Here is a 23,626-nt window from a genome sequence, read left to right as displayed (position 1 = left end):
CACTCTTATTATGCCTTAATTGAAGTGCACCAATGTGAAATGGCAATGGATGGAGCTGCAGTGATTCTAGCCTCAATTAACTTTGGGTGGATTTGAGGCTTTCTTTCTTTCTTCCTTTTCCTTGGACTGTTCAAGATTCTTTGACATCTTGTATTTATTTAAATTGTTGCTAGAAAAGGCAGGGGATATGCATATGACCAGGTGTTTTATAAGACTGCTCTGAAGAGATGCGTAGGAGTTGTGTGTATGTGATTTATAGATTAATACATATCTTTTATGTCCTACTGTTTTGTGTAACAACTGTACAGTCAGCAGTGGCCATATCCCTCAGGATTCTGCTGTGGAGGAATAGTTGAATAGCAATTTTTTAAATTTTTTTTTTTATTTTTAGTAAATGACAATTAACAGTCTCTGTAACAGCTCCCCTCATCCCATTCTTGACTTTTCTTCAGCTGCCTGCCTTTAAGACACAACATGCGTCTTGCAGTGCAGTAAAATCACTGCGAGATAAAGCATCTTGCCCTATGGAATGGGAAATCCAGATACAGCAGAAAGCAAAAATTATACTAGGAGAGGCAGGATGCTGTGTAAGAAAGGAACAGGCACGTGGCGATCCAGTTAATTCTTAGTTACTTCACATTTTACCAGAACTGATAGATATTTACCAGAAAATTAGATTTGATGCCTCTGTCTAGGCATATATGCTCTTACAAATGTTTCTGGTGTTCAGTTAATAGCGATGAAAACAGTATAAGGATCTCACTAGCACGAGTCGGTGTATGAAGATAGTTGTTTGCAACATAATTTTGTTACGGACCTCTCAAAGTTTTCCCTAGAGGCTCAGACAGTCATAAAGTACGTTTGTGTTTGCTCTTAACTGGTTTGCTTTTCTTAGTGATCTTTGGCCCCTGAGAAGAAGTCTACAGACTTTTAGAGGCCTACAGGTATGAGTCAAAAACCTGCTACGTTTCTTAGCTTTTTTACTGCTGGCCAAGTCCTTTCCGCTGGGTAAGAATGGACTCAGCGTCTCTGCCACCGTAAATACAAATGGCAGCCGCGACAAGAAGCCGTGATGTGTAACCTGATGTGCTACATTTCTGGTGGTGTTGCGGTGTGCTCCAACGTGCCCCACTTTACAGTTCAAACTGAAATTGAGTTGCTGCTTTTTCTACTTCCTTCTTCTTATCAGAAGTTATTCTCACATGCAGATTACGATAGTCACAAACACAGTGTCTTCAGTAAGACAAATATGCCCCTAGGGGTTTAAAGGGACAGAGCAGAACGTCATCTTTCTGATCCCTGTGCTACCGCTGCGTATTGGACTGCAGCAAGGAACCAGATGTGGACGCAATGCCACAGGTAGGTCAAGGAGTTGGTCAACCACACAGCGACTGTAGAGAGCCTGGCAGATGGTTATCACAGGGTAAATATATTGCCAGGTATTTCCGAGGATCTTTTCAAGCGATAAATTGATGGTGTGCCCCCAAGCATGTTTCAAAGAGCATAGTGGACACATATATAAATTCACATGAATAACGGAACTCCAAGAATGATGTTGATACTGATTAAATAAGATTAAGCTTTGTAGAAAGAGAAAGGAAGAGAAGAGGAAAGGGAGAGGAAGAGAGAAGGCAGGAAGATAGAAAAGCTTTATTTCTCAGCCTTTCTCAAAACTTATTTAAATTCCCAGTACATTTAAAGGGCCTGTCTGCGCTGATCAGGCTACAGAAGTCAGATCTTGATTATTTGAGTCTCATATGTTGTTTAACTCACACATTCAAAAGCGAGAAGACATTTTTGGGATGATCTGGTATGACCCCTACCTGTATTATACCGTTCATAAAACTTTCCTGAATTAAATCTTATCTGAATAGTGACATGTTTTTAGAATGCCTCCAGTTCTGATTTAAAAATGCAAGTGATGACATACTGAATGCAGTTCTTGGTAAATTGGTCCACTGGTTAATCTTTTCTATTTATTTTCAAATAAGGAGATTGGAGTTCACAGTAAATTAGCCCCATAATTTTTGTGTTCTGATTGAAAGATTGCACTTTCAAATAGCTGCTAGGTTTCTAACTAGTGATTTGCATATACAGTTTTACATGAAGATTTCTTACTTCCCTTTCATCAGCTCATAGAATATATATTAGCATTGATTGGACCCTCATTGCAAATCTCAACACTGCGAAGAAGTATCAAAAATTATGGTGCTGTCCCTCTCAATGGAACTCGTAATTATGATTTTTTTATTTCTAAACTATGAATTTTTCCTTCTAGTGAAATTAAACCCATCCTTGCTCTCATCATACATACATATTCAAAATTCAAAAAAACTGCGTGGTATTACTGAAAAGATATACTAATATACAACCAGAGTGACCATTATAAAGCAAAGATGATTTCCAGGCCTAAGTTAGAAAAAAGTGTTCTCTGGCGTGTAACAATCAATAAAATGTACTACCTAAAAGATGCTTTTGAAAGCTGAATCTGAACTACGTGTAGTTCTAGGTAGCTGCACATATTACACAGCTCATTATATAGCAAAAATATCTCAAATATATTGGGTAGAAAGATCTTCTAGTACCATCGGGCTATCTTGAGATAATGAACTCGTTTTGCCCAAATCTTGAAGGAAAATGGAAAGCAGACTTTTTTATGGGGTCAGTTTTGATTTTTAGAGCCTTACACGCTAAGAACATTGGTTATTTGTTAACTCGCCACTCTAACACGTTTTCCAGGTTTGTAGCTGCTGCCTTTAATTGTATCATCTGAAGTTAAAAGTTATTGCGTGAAAGATGAGCGTATCTTAATGCCTTGCTTCTGATCTTGCTGCCGAAAATGGGGCCATAAAAAAAAAAACCATAGTAAAGGACAGAGATTTGATGCAATGTGCTGTGGGCTACTTAATTTTGCATATTGCGCTACTTGAAGTAAGTAGGACTGGAACAGCTGTGCTCTCAATCCTGGCGAAGACAAGAATCTCTCCCTCGGGGCATCGCTTTCTTCTGCCAAGTAGGAAAGTCAAGTGATGGCTTTGGCTACGCGGCCTTTTCTGTTCTCTCATGTAGTCTTTCCTTATCATTTGGGCTTTGGCTGAGTATATTTGAAAGGATCAGTATGTGTTTGATTTTTATTATTCCACACTTCATCCTATAATAGGATTTGGGTTTGCCCATACTGTCTTTTAGAGACTATTGATTTTATTTATATTTTTGTTAAAGTTCTCAAAGACAGTGGTTCATAAGAGCATTGCTATTGTATTACAGCGTTGGTCATTTCCTGTGAAAAGTTTGTACGCAACTTAAAAATAGTTTAAGCGAAAAGTTGCGTTGCCCTAGAGCATGACTCAGCCGTGTACTAACAACTATGATTTTTACCTTGTGGAAGGCATTTAAGCAGATGTTCTCTGCTGGCAGCAGAATTGCTTATTTTTTCAAAGATGAAATTATTCATCAATATCTGCTCTTTTCTGTAGCAAACCCCATCTTTTTTTCTGTATTTTTAGAGGAGACAATCAAATCAAACATACTCTGGCTGCCTTTTGCGTCCACCTGTGCCAAATGTCATTCATCAGTTCTTAAGGTTTACTCCTACTTTCTGATATGTGTCAGCACGTATCACTTAAAATCCTGTGAAATTAGTTTCTGCAGCTGTTATTTCTGAAACTCCTTGCCTCCTCCTTTTCTTTTTTCCCTTTACAGCGTATCCAGAAATCGGTATTAAAGATCACTTTTAGTGGACTAGCCCGATTGCTTGTACAACTCTTCCAAAGTATCTCTGAGATTGTTATCAGACTTTCATTTGACTCTTCAGTAAAGTTCATCTGTAATAAGCTCCTACAGAGCTGATCTCTGGGGTGATCATTCGGGACCAGCTATGTTGTACTTAGAGTAGAGGTCTGACAAGCGGAGGGCAGCTGAAGCCCCTTTTATCCATCCTCCCTGCGCTGAAGCCAAAGCGCTGGCTGCAAGAACCACCTGCAGAGCACAGGAGCAGTTTACCCTTCCCGCCCCGGTACCCACGCTACCGCACGGGCTTGGAGAACTGCTTCTGTGAAACTCGTCTCCGCAACTGACAGTGCTGTAACAAACATCTGACTTTCTGTATTCTCACCATTGCCCCGTGTCTGACAAACCTGCCACACGCTGCGGGAGCTGCGACCCGCTGCCCCGTCGTGCTCGACGTGTGGGCTGGGAGAGCTGGAGAGAAACAGCACCCCATCGTGCTGTGCTGGAGGCAGGGAGACCAGCCAGCTCGGGGCTTTACAAACGTCCTTCACAGAATCCTAGAACCATTGAATTGTCTAGTTTGGAAGGGACCTTTAAGATGATCAAGTCCAACCGTCAACCTAACGCCGACAAAAAACACCACTAAACCGTGTCCCTCAGCACCACGTCTACCCATCTTTTAAACACCTCCAGGGATGGCGATTCCACCACTTCCCTGGGAAGCCTGTTCCAATGTTTGAGAACCCTTTCGGTGAAGAAATTTTTCCCAATATCCAATCGTTGTGTGGGTCTGTCCCCACACCACGAGCCTATGCGTGAGCACGGGTTTATCGCAGGGACCTATACACAAATGTCTCACGCACAGAAAATACCCAGAATTTGAGAAACTGCCCACAACAGTCCCAACATGACAGTGAAGGCAGAATGGAAAATAACTGTTGACCACATGAAGAAAAAGGCAGATAAAGCTTTTGAAAGCACTCAGACTTCTGTCGTCTCTTCACTGAGACTTTAAAGGCAGAGAGAGTCACCTTCTCCGCGCAGCCTTCCGAGAATGCTAGAAATTATAATCTCAGACTGCTCCAACACCTACGGCATACTTGCCAAGAATATCACAGTAAATCTAAGCATCTTCTTTCCCTCTGTAATGGTTGAGGATAACTTCCTGGGATAGGAAAAAAACTGGCTTCATCCAGACTTTTTTCGACATTTAAAGGGCCTTGATAATAGCCTGTGAAAGAGAACCCGTGTTCTGGAAAAAGAGCGAGGGTTAGCCAGCTTTGGGCTGCATCGTCCCCGGTGAAGTCACGCCAATACCTCTTTGACAACGGAGCGAAGCGCCGTGGTGGGAGACACTTCGCTCTGTCGCAGTCTGCCTCTGTACCAGGGGTTTGCTGTAACGGATCGGCGCCGGCGAGTGACAGACGCCAGACTGAAACAGCTGTAAGGGACTTCTGTAACTCGCAGCGTTCAGTTCGTTTAGCCTCTCACGGGAAAAGAAATTAAGTAAAATGCAAGGAAGTGAAAACTTCCCGTTGTTTCTCACAGTCACAAGGAAAGCCCAGCCTTTTAGTAGGCTCTGCCCACTTCACTCATATCGATTCAAAGGATTTGGTACTCTGGGAGGAGCGTTAAAAATTCCAGCAGTAAAACAGCACTGCTGAAAAAGCACATCCGAGTTTATACATCATCACACGCTTTTCTCCATATATACTTTCAAAATGCCAAAGGACATAGTTACAAGTCCTTACATTTACTGAATTGATTCTGTAAATTGTTTACTTTGGTGAAATGAATGGGAATTTCCGAGGGCTAATTCCTGGGGCAATAGCACTGGCCAGGGAAGTTGGTGCTCTTGGTATTTTTACACAATTCTGCCTCACGGACGCAGCACTTTGGTAAGTTAATGAATCACTGCAGCAGTTTTGCGTTGCTCGCGGTACGGTTTATTGTTCCTACACTTAACCTTGAGGTACTGTTCTTACAGTAACACAGCTTAATTAAGACAGTTAAAATAGTTGAGCTGTTTCCCAGTTTCTTACCAAGCGACTGAGGTTATGTGAATAGTGGGAACAACTACTCACAAAAAACTTTTCAGTTTCTGAGCTGTTCTTTTTAAGTCAGCCATGTAGTTCAGCCATATTGAATGGATGAATTTTCATTCTATAAAATGTTTAAAAAAAAAATTAGTTTTTTAAAAAAAAATCTTAAAATTCCACAGATCAAAACCATTTGTAATTAAACTGGCCTCATATCAGAACTCTTCCCAGTCCCCCCCCTCACTTTGATCAGCGCCATATGGCACATTCAGGTCTTTTGGTAGCCACAACTTGGATCACTGCAGAAATGCAAGCTTAACACATCCCAAAACAGAGTTGTGGCCTGAAAAAATCAGTGCAGGCTATTTGTATGGAAGGTACTTGTCCTTAACTTATGTTATGATTTATGACATCAGAAAATATTAAGTTTTCAAACAATGTATGTGACCACTTACGTAACCTTACTACGACGTGAAAACTTAATAGTTTGCAAATATATGTATATAATGTATAGGATCATAGAGCAGTTTGGGTTGGAAGGGACCTCTCAAGGCCATCTGGTCCAACCCCCCTGCCGTGAGCAGGGACTTCTCCAACTAGATCGGGTTGCTCAGAGCCCCGTCCAACCTGACAGTGTACAGCTGTTAACCAATACTTTGCAACAGAACATTTTTTATTGTTTAAAAGTACAGTGTGTCCACCTGCAAAGATTCTAGCATATTAATTTGTCTTCTATATGTAAAATTAAAATAAAATCTGTGTGTAAACGCAGTGTCTCACCTATCTTAACCAGCCAGGAAAGACTGCATAATGAGGTAGGGTGATCCTCTGCACATCTCATGGAGGTAGGCTAAAATCTTGCACTTCTGAAATCATTAATCTTCTTACTAATACAGGTGTGGCAGAAAGCTACAGAAACAGACGAGTACTTTGCTAATGTTGCAATTACTTGTTTGTATATTAAATGAATTTGCTACAAAACTCCTGATTGAGCAGCATTTTCCGAAAACTTGATTCTTGAGCAGAAGTACATTGCAGATGCCTACAAAGGAACATTTTTCTTGCAGTGAATAGTTTATACTCTCCTACATCTTCCTTAGGGGAGTTCCTAGTCCTTTTAGTCACCTTACCCCTTATCCGTTACTAAAATATGCTGTTAATATTAGGATGTGCTGGTCAGCAAAGCGAGGAGCAGTATCCTCTGCATCCTGACCATCGCGTATACACTAATGTTCACAGCGCTGCTGCCCATGTAATTCGTTCAGATTAGTTAGCTGATGCCAACTCGAGAGAGATGTCGAAGATGAAAACAAATGCGCTCTTCAAGTTTAACCACAATGCTTAATATTTGCTTATCTTGCTCACATTTCTAACTGAGTAGGTATAGTTTAAAGGGCAACTGAAATTTTCTGTGGATGGCAATTGCTGTTCAATGTTAACAGAGGGCATCAAACTAAAGTCCTAACCAAGGAACTTGCAGTCCAGAGGGAGTCTAAATACTTCCCTCAAAATATGTCCTGTATTCTTCCACTATGCATTGATGCATTTATACCTGTACAATTTAACACTTGCTTTTAGCAAAATAAAAGATGACATTTGACTGCCTGGGAATTGTAACTGGAACCGTAGCTAAATTATTATAGCATGTGCCTAAACAGGTGGGTAAAGGTAAAGTCTTACGTGTTTCTGCTTCCAGTAACAGAGTTCTTTGAAAAAACCCTTTAAGCGTGTCAGACCAGTTTTTCTAAGCTCTTGTTTTATTTTTAGAGTAGCATTTGTTGCTGTGTATTTTCTTGCAGGCAGATATTTCTTTTGTCCGGCAAGACATCCTTCCCCTTACTCTAATCCAGTCACGAAGGTTGCTGGCTTATGAAACACTTGTATGGCCAGAATTCATCAGAGGGAAGGTTTGGTTCTCTCTTACGTACCCACCAGCCTGCGCCTCGTCTTTTACTGCGTCATCGGGTTGTAGCAGTCCCTTAGATTAGGAAAAATTCTGGTTTTGCCTTCCCCTCTGCATTAATTTGAATGTTCAAATTAGACGAGAGCTTAAAATAATTCAATCTACTAAGGTTTTCAACAACGGATTATTTCCCAACTCTATTATTTTATTTACTCCTCAAAAATGCTGGAATTATATTAGAAAAAGATTTATCTGAATGGCAAGCAGAAATTGTAACCCAGGCAGAGAAGCTTATAAAGCATTAAAATTTATCTTAAGACAAAATACAGGGCCTGGTTGTGGCATACTCCGCCTCTGTCTAATGGACATGTAACAGAGAAATGGTCCAAATGAGCTTAATAAATCTCTTTCTTAAACTCACAAAAGCCCACATCCTCACTTCCATAATTCTATTAGAGCCTGCTCCTTTGGAGGAGATAAAAGAGGAGATAACCTCGCCATTCAGAATATAAAATAGCAATTGTTCAGCTGATGATTGGAATATTTCCAGTAGAAGGACTTAATTATGGAACAAAATTAGCTCAATCTGACCTTTTTAGAGAATAATGCAAAAATAACGTTTTTTTGCAAATGTCTTCCTGGAATAACTAAAATAAGGAATAATTTACTTCACTTTTTTTACAAGAGCAAAAGGTGGTAGCATCTGATAGCAGCATTCTTGGCGAGATGACAATCCAAGGATAATAAGACAGCATGTGCGGAAAGGGATAATATATTTTAATAGACTAGCTGATACAGTTTAAAACCAGACAAGCTTTCAGACGCACAAGCCCTTTTCAGCAAGAGCAGGTTCCCCTCTGTGACTCAAAATTGCTATCTTAATATCTAAATAGTGTAATGATCATGTCATAGAAATGCATAGAAATGTATGGTGTCTACATTAATTACATACTGAAAGCTCCGCGTGGGATAAAGACAACACAGATTGTTGCAATCTCTATTTTATCGAAGTGCTAAATAGGAATAAGTACTTGCACCCACAGACCTACAGAGCGGGTATGATGCTGTGTGTTAAAGCATTTCACCCCGGGTGTTTAGTTAGATGAGTTTATCTGTATCGAGGCACTCCTTGCTTAGAAAAAAACCCCAAACACGAACTGGAAAGAAAACCTCATCTGTTTTATGAGTCCTGTCTCTGATTTCATGACATTCTGAATGCTTCTAAGCCAGGCGGATACTACCGCATGCAAGAAAAAAGGCATGAACAGGTGGCGAGATATTAACAGGCTTCTTATGGTTCTGAGAAATGAGATAGAAATGTTTCATGTCATGAAAGTCAACATCAATAATCATCCATCTTGTGCAGATATGGAAGTCAGCCAACGTGGTTCTTGCTGAGGAGGCGTGAGATATTTCTTTTGCATCGGAGCTGTTGCTCTGGACACAAGTCATAATTTGTCTAATATAGATGAATGAGGAGAATATTACTAATACTTCCTTTTTTTTTCCTCTTTTCTTTTCCTTTTTTTTTTTTTTTTAAATAAACTGAAAGCTCCCCCTTCTGGCACATTTCCTGAACTGAATACAGCGTTCCTGATGTCTGCGGTTCGCAACAGGAGACATTTCCTCTTTTGGTCTCTTTTTAAGATCCTTTTTGCAAAGATTCTTTAAAAGTAGTATATTTACAGTTTCCCAAGGATTTCCCATTTCCCCATCAAGCTTCGGAGCTTGATGCGAGCTCATTTAACGGTAGGAGATTGCCCTAAGGCTTTTCCTATAATTTTAATCTCTTGCTTTTCCAGGCAAAGACTTAACTTGCTTCCCACTTTGCTGCATATTATACAGAGTATGGAAAACAACTTTTTCAGGAAGTCCGCGTGTTAGCATTTGTTTTCCTTCAGGGCAATCGCTGTAACTCAGCTACAATCCTACTGTCTATTTCCCTAATAAATGACTTGGAATCACTTTGAGAAATCTACAGGATCCTTTTGAACCGACGCTGCAGCCCTGCTGAGAGCAGATCCTGCCCAGGCCCAGGGAATCTGCAAGCCAGGGAAAGGGAAAAAAGCAAAGAGGAACTTGTTTAGGGCACAATTTTGGTAAAAGCTCTAACTGCTGTCATCTCATTGCTGCCTGTCTTTCAAGGACCGCCAGTGTCAATTGTTCTTCTAATCCCTTAAATCAGTGCAGTCACTTATGTGCTTCACACGATGAACTGATTTGTCACTGATTTTCCACACCCGTATACTTACGCAAAGCAGGGGGGAGACTTTCCCAGCACGTGCAGCCACAGGAACCTGTCGTTCCCATAAATTCCTACATTTTGATTTTGTTACAGTCACTCGTACCATCCCTCAGCTCCGAGCAGGCTGATGAAGGCAGTGAGACTGGTTAGGAAGCTTTCGTTAGATTTGCTATCGTAGATTCAAAGATATCATCTCTCTGTGTCCTTAAAAACTATTTATGGGGGACAACGTTTTCCTGGAGCGTGAAGGAGAGGAGTGAATGCTTCTGTGCAGGAAGGACTCTGCTGGGGCCATCCTGTCACACGGGCATGCACCAGCCCCTCTGGCTACACAGAAGAAAAGGAAAGAGAGCGAAGCAGAGTAAAATAACATCACATTCACTTCAACTCAGCGCTGAGCTGTAATAGTAAGATGAGAATGAATTAATTCTATTTATGACTTCCTTTCTGGGCTTTCCCTGAATATGAAGGTGGTATTTTCTTCTATGCTAGTGATGTTCCTTTGCCTTCTTAAGCAGTTAAGTAGTAAATGTGGCAGGTTTTAGTTGTAGAATACTGGCTATTTTAAAGTCTGGTATCAGAGTAACAGTTTACTACGGCTGTAGTGAATGAAGTGTGCCCATTAGACTTGGTACATTAGCTCTGGAAGTGGGAGAATTGCTGGCCTGGCACCTCATGCCACTTTCCTGTTCCCTCTCCATGGTAACAAAAATCAGGATTGACCTACACAAACAAAGCCGCTCGCCCCAAACGGAGCATAGCTCAGCTACGGAGGCAGCCAGGCCAATTAGCTTCCAGTGCAGTTTACAGCGGAGAAGGTCTGTTATTACCAATTTTTACACATACGACAGAATACCCAGTGCACACCTGCCATTTGAATTCAAATCAGGATAATAATAAAGTAACAAATGACATGTTCGTTATACACACGAATATAGGTACACGTGTGCGCCTATCTGTATTCTTGTAAAATCCTTACTTTAGATGTGTATACACACTCGTGTCTTTCTTCTTAGAAATGTCTCAAAAGCTGCCTTTATTGTCATAATGAAACAGTAGGACTCCTTTGAGAGCCGTTTGTCTGAAAAACTACTGTAAACTTCTTTTGAGTAGGCTGGCTGCACTCAAGAGAGTTAAATCAGTAGAACTTTGACAAGACTAGAAGACCCACTAATATCTAATTAATGTGGAAATAATTGTTGTAATGGTTGCATTTCTCTACAAAGCATGTACTGAAAAACAGTTACGCTGTCGATTTAGTGAGCGTTAAATCAGTTTGATATGCAAATGGCGGTGCTGGGCTACTTCATAATGCTAGTATTATTTAAACATTTGTTTATTAAGCTGCGAAAATCAGAAATGTCAACAAAAGGGATCCAAAAGCAAGGCCGTGTCTTTTATCATCAGAGACTTTCTTCAAAGTTTTTATTGTCCACCTTTTAGAGTCAGCAGGCTCTAATGATGAGAGTAACAGCCATGTGAATACGAGGGTACTGCTGGGAGTAAGGAGTAAAACACAGTTCCTGCACCTGACGCATTCTGCTGGTTTTCTTCCAGGATGAATGAAAGGGAGCAATCCTTGTGCTCTCCGGATTACCCCTGAGCTCTTATCTTTTTGATGTTAAGGGGTCATGGAAACAGCTTACATTGTCTTTATCCATTTAATGGAGATTCAATTAACTCAGGGTAATGACTACGGGCCGGAGCTCAGGGAGGTGAGGGATGCTCACATTGTTCAACCCGGCTTGTCCTGTGACATAAGCTGCGTTTTTGGGGTGAGAAAAAAAGGAAAAGAGAGCATGTTGCTGGGACGTAACCACAGTCTACAGAGAAGCAGAACTGTGGCCTCTCAGCCACGTGCAAAGCCCATGGCTGCATCTAAGTACAGAAGTGCAATACACAGTTGACCAAATCACTTACAAAATGACCGCAGCAGATCTGTTTGCTAAACCTTTCCTCTTAGTGCAATCAACACAAAGTCTTCGGGAGTAAAACATTGTGACCTGTTAAGACTTAGGTGAGCGTTTTGCCTGGGATGTATCTTCATCTTCCCTACCCTACATTAATTTATCCGGGCCAAAAGAGTGAATACCAAATAATTTGTTTCAGGAAGAGCACAAAATTGCAAACTGTTGTCCAGGGAATATGGAAAAATACGTAGTTGCATGATATTTAATGGCATATACTTTTGAAATCTTACTTAGAAGATTGCAACAGGATTGCTGAGAAGAGTGGTTGCTAACCCTTTCTTTTTTCATTTTCATTCACAGGGTTTTTGAGCACTGGGGACCAAGCAGCAAAAGGGAACTATGGCCTCCTTGATCTAATTCAAGCTTTGCGATGGACTAGTGAAAATATTGGGTTCTTTGGTGGTGACCCATTAAGAATAACTGTTTTTGGATCTGGTGCAGGCGGTTCATGCGTCAATCTGTTGACTTTATCCCATTATTCTGAAGGTAACCGTTGGAGCAATTCAACCAAAGGTATTATGCAGGTTGCAAATTTTGACAATTTTGGTGTCTGCATGCCACCGCCATTAGTACTATGTGATGCTCTGTATATTCTCTTTGTTCCTATGAACTGTTGAGTTCAGGTCGACATTAAGCAAACTTTTTAAAGGCTGTACAAGGCACCTTCTCCCTCAGGTCTTCTGTGCATGTTTAAATTTTGGGTCACTTTCTTCTTTTTCCTATAGAGCTTTGTAGAAACACTTTATAGCAGACTTCTGAACAGCATTTTCTTGGTGCATCATTTTTGTCTCTTTTCATTCTTACCTAAGGGTGTCCTTTTTGGAAAACCAGTCAGTCATGCTCACAGTAGATGAGGTTGTCTATATTCAGACAGTCATGAAAGGCACGTTGAGTTTCTCGTGAGGAGTATAATTTAAAGAAAACTAAAATGACACAGTTTCTCTATTCAGGCTAATAGATGAAATGCTTAAAACTATTATTTTGTGTGCAGGAAACAAATACCTAGTTCAGAAATCTTTTGTCTGAAACTGCATGAACTTCACTTGCTGTCATCTAATAAAAGAATGGTTGAATGTTTTGCATGCATGATCCAAAATTGTCAAAGCATCCAAGTTGCAAATGGATTTTCTTCTATATGTTTTTTCCTATTCCATAACTAACACCTTTTCTCTCTAGTTGAGGCAGACAGCAGGAAATTAAAAACATGCTGTTTGAGGCACCCAGGTTTTTTTCCTATGATTTTTTGCACCACAGTTCCACACAGTTTCTCTCATTTGCATGGCTGTTGCTTATTGATCACATTACTCTTGTCTCACTGTTTTCACACATTTTTATCTGTATTGTCTAGTTTTACCAGGGACGTCGCACTGTGCCCTGTGCATACGATCCTCCACTAATTTATATTGCTGTATCTCTATGGGGGACTAATTGGCCAGTCATAAAAAAATAATTCCACTGACATTAAAGAGCTGCGTTTACTCAAAGTCATGATGCAGAGCCCACTGAGGTCAATAGAAGTGACAGATTCTTTAGAATAAGGCCTTTACACTATTTTAAATGAGAGAATAATATAACTTTTACAAGAAAAGTCTAGTGGAAAACAGACTGTGGTTTAAGTTTTAGTCTATTTCCTCAATTTGGTTTTTAATGTAATCTTTTTTTTTTTTTTCTATAAGTACCTGCAGTTAAATCGGACTTATTTATAGACTGGCCTATAGGAACAATATGTAAGCATTACCTCACCCCACTGTGAACTGAGGGTCATGCTGCACCACCTTTTTTCATCAGAACTCACCAAGATAACTTTTGTCGTACAGGATTTAGCTTAAGGTTGAATGAAGAGACCTGATTTATCCTCCCCTAACTCTTACTTGATCTTAATCTTGATCTTCTTGATGCAACATGACATTAATGCAAAATGCCACATTTACAATATCTGCACAGTCACATGTTGCCTCTCACCAGCAAATTTTACCCCGTCGTATTCTAACACACGTCCAGAAGTCTGCCAGGAGCAGAATTTGTCTGGGGAAACTGATGCACTAATTTGCCAATGTAGCAGATCAAAGGGGACTGGAGAGGGCTTACCGATCTATACTTAAAATCTAATTGTAGAAGTAAATTTTTGAGGATTTCTTTTATAAGAAAGCAAAAACGTGCTCTATTGAAATTTTGATTAAACAGAACAATGTGCCACACCCCCACGTATGTTATGTTTCGCTTGGGTATGGTTAGACCTGCCATTAAAAAACATATTAAAATAAAAATTGGTCAGCTTCAAATAAGAAGAGTTATTTCGAGTTTTCAAACATTTGCACATCTCTTAAGATTTTCAAAAAAACCTTTTGTTTCATACATTCGGATGCTCTCTTTGCTTCCTTCATTTCCCTTTGAAAGGATCCCTTGGTAGCTGAGAGGAAGCATTCAGCCTCTTTCAAGATGGTGCTGTTCATAGCTGCCCATCTGCAAGTGGGCAGAACAGCACCCATCTTTAGAAGGTGCTCTGAAAATGTAGATGAACATATGCGAATTATTATTATTTACTGTGGTGCGACTTTGAATAGGAGTCACAAAGCGATATGGTCCATTGAACATGTAAATCTTCTTTCCATCAGCCTGAAGCCCATAAGCTATAATAATCATAGGCATTATCAGATAAAAATGTAGTTCTCCATCCTGTGTGGTACCAATTTCTGCCAGGAATTATGTGACAGAATGAAAATAATTTTTCATACTGTTGTTCATTTTTTCACCAAATGGTTTGAGAGGAATAATATTTCCTTAAGGATTCTTCGGCAGAAGGAGAGATGTTTAGTTCCATTTGCTAAGATAACTTTATGGCCAGAGGACTTGACCACTTTTACTTAATCCAACATTTAATGTTTATGTAGCACTTAGCAAGCCATAGTGTTTATATCAGCATTTTCTTAATACGTAGCTTAGACTTTCTGTCCTTGTTCAGAGATATTTAATAAAGCAATAAAAATAGATTTACACGTTATGCAAAAAAGAAACATTATGAAGTATCACGAAATACATCTTTGTGAAAATTCAGTTTTGTCATTTTGTTACATTTATTACAATGCCTGGATCCTCTGCGGTAATTCCACTGACTTTGAGCTGATTTATACTAGCTCAATATCTGACCTTGTAAACATGCAAATATATTTTTACCTGCTTTATAGCTCAAGTTCTGTCTCATTTTTTACTCATATCTTGCAAGGAAATAATATCTTGGATATGACTTCTCATAAATTTAAGGAGAGGCTTCAGTTTACATACTTTAGTCCCTACACCTATCTGATTTTAAGAGTTTTGGATTTGGACCTAATACAGTTGAGAATGATTTTAAAATTCCGAAGAAGCTTGTAAAACGTTTTCTGCCAGCAACTGATTCCAAGTAACTTCTGAGCGTAGAGTCTGGTACTGCAACAGAGGCTGTAAGGGCATGTCTCTGCCTTGAGTTAGAGCCTATGGAAGCTTTTCATCAATAGGAATATGTTACTTATCAAAGTAAAAGCCATCTTTTCAATCGTTAGAATAAAATTCTGAGGTAAGCTGAGCACCTTCACTCCAGTTCCTTTAGAGGGTGTATCCAGCTATTCATCAAGCATTGGACCAAAGATACATTCTTAGCAAAATTCAGTGGGGCCAGATGTCGCTTCCAGTCCCTAAGCAACTCTACCGAAGTCAGTGGAATTACTCCAGCGGAATTACTCCAGTGGAATTACTCCAGCATAAGTAAAACCAAATTTTGACCCATATATCTTCAGTCAGTATGACTTAGGCATGCTATAGACCTTTTGGTATTACCTACAGTGAGGTATAGAAGGTAGGGCCCAGTATAAAGTATGTTCCAGTAATTAGTGCAAAAGGTGTGCTACTGAAACGACCTGGACGTACTTCCATGAAAATGCAAAAACAAATAGAAAGGCCACAGTTACCTAAATATGATCTAAGTTTCTGATATTAGACATGAGCATTATAAGAGGGTGATTTTTCTCCATTTTTTTTACCGAAGGTTCAGACTCATTATCTCTTTCAGAGCCAGAACTCCCCTCCCAAAGGGAGTGGGAAAAGGCAAAGCCACAACATAAAGGGAGCACAAGAAGTTTGGGAACAAGGGCGGAGTTTTAATTGCATTAAAGTCAATAGCAAAAAAATTTGATTGATTCAGTGACTCGAGGGGGTAAGGCTTTCATCCACTATATGCTCAGAAATGCTTCCAGAAGGGAGAAGCAAACATCAATTTAAACACGTTTTGTTATTTCTATGCGTAGAATTTCTGGTCCTGAGTGCTAGTTAAATCAGCATAAATTCAAATTAATTGCATGGAAGTCTTTGGGATTTGCTACAAGTTTATATGCAGAGCCAGATCATACTCTCTCTCTCGCCTCCCTAAATGAATACCTGAACATATGTTTAAATCTCTGAATTACAAAGATAAATAGTGTAGAAGATATAATTTCCCTTTTTCTATAACTGTAATCACTATAAACCTTCATTAAAAATACTCCTTACAAGGAGAGATCTTGACTCTTAGACACTTAAGAATTTAGTAGCTGCCTAGTACCTACTCATCTGTTACTCCAGAACATAAACTTTTGCTATGATACACAATTCGAAAGCACTGTACCTCTCGAACCAAGTTTAATCCCAAACAAAACACAGAAAAGTGGTATATTAGGTTTATTTAACACATCGTGGTGTGTACGCATGCTGCTGATGGCTCGAACAATATCCAGAAATTCAATCCATTTCAGAGACTCGTTGGCTTTTCCTCCAAATTATAAATTGCTTTAACTTCAGGAATTTCTTTCAAGCTAATAGTGTTATCCTACATAATAAGGTAATGCCACTTCTTTCTCTTCCTGAGTTTTTTTTTAAAACTCTGTTCCTCAGCTGGACTACATCGAGGTAGAACCATTTGCTTCGATTTCTGCGCATATTGCATTTATTTTGTGTACATTACCTGTAGGTATAATGACAGACAGATCTCACCATCTTGCGTATTTAAGTACTATTAAGATTCAAATATCTCTTCTGTTAAAGTTTTCTATTGTTTCGAAGAACTCCTTTGAATCTTTCAAGTATGTAGCTGTTTCAAGGTCACTTCAGTAGTTTTTAAATATTTCTCCCCACAGGACTTTTTCAAAGAGCAATAGCTCAAAGCGGAACAGCTCTCTCCAGCTGGGCAGTTAGTTTTCAGCCTGCAAAATACGCCAGGATGTTGGCTACAAAAGTTGGTTGCAACATGTCAGACACTGTAGAATTGGTAGAATGTCTACAGAAGAAGCCTTATAGAGAACTTGTCGACCAGGACATTCAACCAGCAAGATACCATATAGCCTTTGGACCAGTAATTGATGGCGATGTGATACCAGACGATCCTCAGATATTGATGGAACAAGGAGAATTCCTCAATTACGACATCATGTTGGGAGTTAACCAAGGGGAAGGGTTAAAATTTGTTGAAAATATTGTGGATAGCGAAGATGGTATATCAGCTAGTGATTTTGACTTTGCAGTTTCTAATTTTGTCGATAACTTATACGGATACCCTGAAGGCAAAGATATATTGAGGGAAACTATTAAATTTATGTACACGGACTGGGCAGATCGACACAATCCTGAGACCAGAAGGAAAACACTGCTGGCTTTGTTTACCGATCACCAGTGGGTTGCACCAGCGGTGGCTACGGCAGATCTTCACTCCAATTTTGGATCGCCGACGTATTTCTATGCCTTCTACCATCATTGCCAGACAGATCAGGTACCTGCATGGGCAGATGCAGCCCATGGAGATGAGGTTCCTTACGTACTAGGAATCCCCATGATTGGTCCTACTGAATTATTTCCTTGTAATTTCTCCAAAAATGATGTCATGCTAAGCGCGGTGGTGATGACGTACTGGACAAACTTTGCAAAAACTGGGTGAGTACCAGATAATGGATAGTAGCGTTTTGCCTTGGTTATCTCCCTTGGGAATGCCTCTGTACTTGTAGGATGGATAAGAGATTAAGAATTGGGTTGGATACTTATGTTCATTGTAATGTCCCTCAGCTCACTTACGCATTCTAGTAAAAAGAGGGACAAAACATCTTTGTGAAAATTCTGAGTGAAGAAATTTAAAAAAATACTTTGTACACAAAAATAATTAAGGGATCCCTAGAAAAGTGCAAAACCAAACATTTAACATATGTGTATAGCTAAAAATGGCAATATTAGTAATTGACTTTACCCCAGCACTGATGATATTTTCACCCCATGAGACAGGAAATGACATAAATATTGCATCAAATATAATACAGCTTATTTAAATTATGTATTTTGTTTTAAATTGACACTTGTGACCATAAATAAGTAACTTCAAACTTGAAAAATTTTGTCATTTTCATGAATTCTGCTTTCACTGGTAGTTCAAAACGCCTTTCTACCTTTGGCCATCGGACTCTAAGTCTCTATGTGTTATACTGAGTTACGCTGTGGTCTTTCACCTCTGGAAGGCCACAGATACTGCAGATGAACCGAAACGCTGAGCTTTATGAGCTATATGTCATCAAAAAAGAAAAGCAAAGCTTAATGTCCTCTCACCCTGGTCTCTTGTAGACATTTGTCCCCATTACCACATTGCTGGCAATCTGTCCTCAGCAGCAAAAGATTCCAGCGTGAGAGATACTGGCATTTGGGGGAACTAGGGAAGTCGCTGAAGTCTATGTAAAAGAAGGGTTCGTTTGCGCAATGCTGTTTCTAATCAAGATTATTAAGGCCTCTAATTTTAGGAAATAGCATTCTGCTCCATCCAAAGGCAGGCTTAAACATTAAGTATAAAATGTTAATTATGTTAATTTTATAATTCCTTTTGAAATACTCTGTAACATTGGAGATCTATTTTTTTTTTTTAGTGACCCAAATCAACCAGTGCCGCAAGATACAAAATTCATCCATACAAAACCAAATCGTTTCGAAGAAGTAGCATGGACGAGATATTCTCAGAAAGACCAACTGTATCTTCACATTGGATTAAAACCACGAGTTAAAGAACATTATAGGGCCAATAAAGTGAACCTTTGGTTGGAACTGGTACCTCATCTGCACAATCTTAACGACATTTCACAGTATACCTCTACCACAACTAAAGTGCCATCAACTGATAATACTTTCAGACCAACAAGGAAAAATTCTGTTTCTGTTACTTCAGCCTTTCCTACAGCCAAACAAGATGATCCCAAACAACAGCCAAGCCCATTTTCAGTGGATCAAAGAGACTATTCAACAGAATTGAGTGTTACTATTGCAGTCGGTGCATCTTTGCTGTTCCTGAACATTTTGGCCTTTGCAGCATTGTACTACAAAAAAGACAAGCGGAGACATGATGTTCATAGGAGATGTAGCCCACAACGTACTACTACCAATGATCTTACCCATGCACAAGAAGAGGAGATAATGTCCCTCCAAATGAAGCACACTGACTTGGATCATGAATGTGAGTCCATCCATCCACATGAGGTGGTTCTTAGGACCGCCTGTCCCCCAGACTACACGCTAGCTATGAGAAGGTCTCCTGATGATATTCCCTTAATGACACCCAACACCATCACAATGATCCCCAACACTATACCAGGGATTCAGCCCCTACACACATTCAATACATTTACCGGAGGACAGAACAATACTCTGCCCCATCCTCATCCCCACCCCCATTCACACTCAACAACCAGGGTATAGCCAGACAAGACGAAACAAACTTTATTTTTTGATGGATTACAGTAGGTGATATTACTGAAGATTACTTGGCTTTCAACCTACAAGACTCTTACTATTTAAATATGGAGGAATATTATGTGAATATACATATCAAGAACTTTTGGGGTTTTGAAAAAAAATGAATTGTACATATATCAAATGAACTTAAGAAACAAACAAACAAAACAAACAAAAGAAAAAACAAAAAAATTCCAACTGTTTGCAATTGCTTGAAGCAGTTGTCCTGAATGATACTTTTTCATTCACATTCAAGTATTAATTTTTTGAAGATTTAAGTTACATAATGGAATTAGGCATGTGCAACACAAACAGGAAAGAACTATGACTGAAAATTTTAAAAACCTATAAATATGCACAAGGGACACACTAATGGAATGTCAGATAATTTTCACCAATTTTTATTTGGACCTGTTTTCTTGTGTAGACCATATTTACATATTTGAATAAGTACACAAAGCACCAATGCTGTTAAGGCCTTAGAAAGGGGCTCATGCTGAAATCTGCCGGTCCAAGAAGTTTTACAGCCTGGCAGGTACAACATTATCACATAAGTGCTGTCAGTATAAAAGTTGTGGGAATAAAGGAAACTGGATATTTTTAGCACGATGTGCATGATCATTTATATGCTTGGTGGCTGTGCTGCTGATTAAGCCGTAATTAAAATTCTTCTCATCCCATTGGAGTTTTTAATAGAAGCTTTCTCCATCAATTGGCACAACCTAAAGAAGTTTTTAAAAGGGGCAAAAGTAATTACAGTAAAATATTTCACGGTAGCTTCAGAAATAGAAGGAGTTGCAACAGTTCTTGAAGGTATTTATGGCATTCTAGGTATTCAGTGGTGAACCCTCGCTGATAGGAATCCCAGACAAAAAATCTGTATTATCGATGTTCTTTTTCTTTTCCCTCTGAATAATTTCTGACTTTAATATAACTATAACTTTAATGGAATCTCCTTTAATGAAGGGCTTATAATTTGCTGTGATTTAGTTACAATCTATTTAGTTCAAATTGGGGAGGTAAAGTGTGTCCAAAAATTTAATTGCAATGATATTTTGCAATATAAAAACGCCCCAATACTACCGCTCTGATTACACTTTCAGTTTATTGTTTAAACTCATGTTGCATGTTACAAAGTTTACTTATAATACTTTAATATAAAGTTAATTCCCTTTTTTTGCTATACGTTAGCTTTGCCATTCAAATGAATTCTCTAGACCAGATGGCAACAGTGTAGGAAAAGAGGGTGTGTAAGAATGGGGAGAGAGCCAACGACTGAGAATTTTAAAATCTCAATACTACATTCGTTTGTGTGATTTGAAATGAATGTTCTAAAATCACAAGCAATTTTTCATTCCCCTGTTGCTTTCCAGCAATTATATACCATGGTCCTTTCCAAATGTTTTTATATGTAATCAGATGTACATTTATATAAAAGAAATAATTGAGATGGACTTAAGAGCACATCCCTGATAAATACTTTCTCTCTTACCTGTACTATATTTCTATTAGACTAAAGTTATGTGATTTTTTTTTACATTTTTTCAAATTACTAGCAATTTTGATAGTTTGTAAGATAATGCGAAGAACTTTCTCTGACAAACTAACTGCAGTAACAGAAACATTTCTTTTCAGTTACTCTTTTTCAAGAATGAAAGCTTATTACACACAAAAATTGTATACTACTTGATGGAAAATTACTTTGTACTTCTTGGCCATATTACTGGTCACTGAGTGAAATAAAGATAATCTGGATAACGAATATTATTCCAATGCTAAGAGACCTGATCTTTGCTCATTAAAGAGCTAAAATGTTTATTGCTGTTTTGTCATTTTTTAATGAAGTAATGGTAACTGTCTCAAATAAAGAGTAATATCTTACGACCAGTCTGGTTTTTGAAGACGTGAACATGCCTCCTACGACTAACACGACCGCCAATCTGTGGGCCAGTCCCACCTACAGCCGTTTCTTACGCAACTGCTGACATTGTCCCTGTATGCTGTCACGGCATTAGATGCAAATCTCCCCTAGTTTTCAGGAATACGTTAAAAATGCAAATATCAACAGCAAAAAAAAAAAAAAAAAAAAAAAAAGCCAAGGAACAGGCCTAATTGAAATAAATCCGCAGTATTCTGTGATGGGAAAAAAATTCACCTGCGTTTTATGTGGGTGATTGAACTTTCGTAACGATCACTGGGAAGTTCAAAGCGTGTTTGCTAACATCAAGCACAAACGGTAAAACTGGAGCTGAAAGCAAAATAAAGTCCTGCCATTTCAGACGTTTTATTTAGCTATTTAAAAAAAAAAAGAAAAAAAGAAATCCATGTATTTAATTAGTGCGCGTTACAGTCCCCGGTTTTAAATTAAGCTCTTGTGGTAGAAGCATAAAAAATAGTCTTCAAAATCCAGGGCGGTCTGTGTGCAATTTCTGCCTGATGTGGTTGTGCTTTTAGACTGTGACCTGCCAATGTAAACCAATAAAAAGAATTGTCTGCCATCTGATAATTATTGTTTAATAGGAAGATTGTATTTTGCTATGTTGATGAAACAAAACAAAAAAATACAAAAATATTGATGGCCATAAAACGAGATATTCATGAAATATGATTTTATGTGCTTTTCTTAACTTTATCAAAACCAAAATAACTTTCTACTATAGTTTATTTGTGGCCATATATCTATATATCTCTATATATACAGTATCTGGTAATTGTTTACTTTTATTAGTTACAAAATAAATGATTTAGGTAAACCAAGCATGACACTACACTTTCTTTCTGTCAGCCAACAGTATTTAAAATGTGAAAGATGAAGGCAACAACACAAAGTTTATCACTCCTGTCTGAAAAAAAAAGCCCACTCCTGTGATGCAGATACTGTGAACGATATTTTAGTGGCTACTTTATAATTCCGTTACAGCAGCTGGCTTTCCAAAAGTAAGATGGTGTCCCACGTTCTAACACAACATTGAGAAAGACCAAGAGATGTTTGAAAGCTGAAACAAAATAAAAATCTAGGAAATGGTTTTGGATTATCTTCATTATGCTTCATGGAATATAAGTTTGTTCTTTTTAAAATATTTATCTGTTTGATTTGTTTTCCACGGTAGCCTAAAAGAAAGAAAAAATGAGTGTGATATTTAATTTCTTGTATCATCCTTGGACCAGATTTCCAATAAAATTAGGATTATCAGTCAGTCTTTGGAAGTTCAGTAAAAATATAAAAAAGCCTGCATTTATTGCTTTCACACTTTTGTAAATATGTTTGCAGACCTTTTTAAGAAAATGTATTCTACCATTTTGAGAAAAGAATAACAATGGAATCATTGTCTCGTTTATCTATTAAAATTACAGGCAATATAATGTGCTGTGCTGACATTTCTAGGAGAAATAAAGCAGATAAAAACGCATTTTGCTCAATGGTATCTCAGTTGGTTACACATGGCATTCTCCACCCACCGAAGACTTGCAAGGCACGGATGAACTACCGGAACGTAACGGTCCATAGGGAAACGTGGTTGTTGTTTTCATTCTCTGTGCTAAACACGGGTTCCTGTGTCACAAGACTTTAATTATGGGATATTTTGGTTATTGAAACAGCCTGAAAACCGGATGACTAGAGGTCTAACAAATAAATACGTTACAGCTTTAAAGGCACCACTGCACAGAAAATGCTGGAATTTCTGTTGCCAACTTCACTAAGAGATGAAACAGCTGAGTTTATAGGAAGCTGTCGAACATCATGGCATTCCTTTGATGTTTGTACGTTGTTGGTTTTTTCTTGCGCTGTTGGTTTAAAATATTGGCCTTTTTTCCTCCCTTTTTTCTAGTAATGAACTGTTACAGATGATCGCTTTTTAATGTAAGCGAACATTAGATAATTTAATTATTATTGTGAAAATGTGCTCCCAAATAAATTAGATTAATGGGAAATTCCCTGCAGAGGTTCTGTTATTTTTCATTCAAAGCTCTTGTC

General features: G+C 38.6%; 1 protein-coding gene across 11 annotated transcripts in view; it reads left to right on the top strand.

The window, feature by feature from the left end:
* NLGN1 (neuroligin 1) overlaps positions 1-23,574 on the top strand; it is a 400,353-nt gene extending 376,779 nt beyond the window's left edge. For 7 of the 11 annotated variants that reach the window (XM_074589950.1, XM_074589956.1, XM_074589953.1 and 4 more), the window contains 3 exons: positions 12,187-12,399; positions 17,031-17,820; positions 18,792-23,574. In XM_074589950.1, coding sequence (XP_074446051.1) covers positions 12,187-12,399; positions 17,031-17,820; positions 18,792-19,614 — 1,826 coding nt within the window. In that variant the 3' untranslated portion in view covers positions 19,615-23,574. The remainder of the gene's footprint in view (positions 1-12,186; positions 12,400-17,030; positions 17,821-18,791) is intronic. The other 4 variants (XM_074589959.1, XM_074589951.1, XM_074589957.1 and 1 more) reach the window with 1 other exon arrangement.
* The last annotated feature ends 52 nt before the right edge of the window (positions 23,575-23,626 follow it).

Source organism: Larus michahellis, chromosome 6 (assembly GCF_964199755.1).
Source record: "Larus michahellis chromosome 6, bLarMic1.1, whole genome shotgun sequence".
NCBI lineage: Eukaryota > Metazoa > Chordata > Aves > Charadriiformes > Laridae > Larus > Larus michahellis.
Note: the sequence above shows the minus strand (reverse complement) of the source record. Positions and strands in the feature narration are given on the sequence as shown.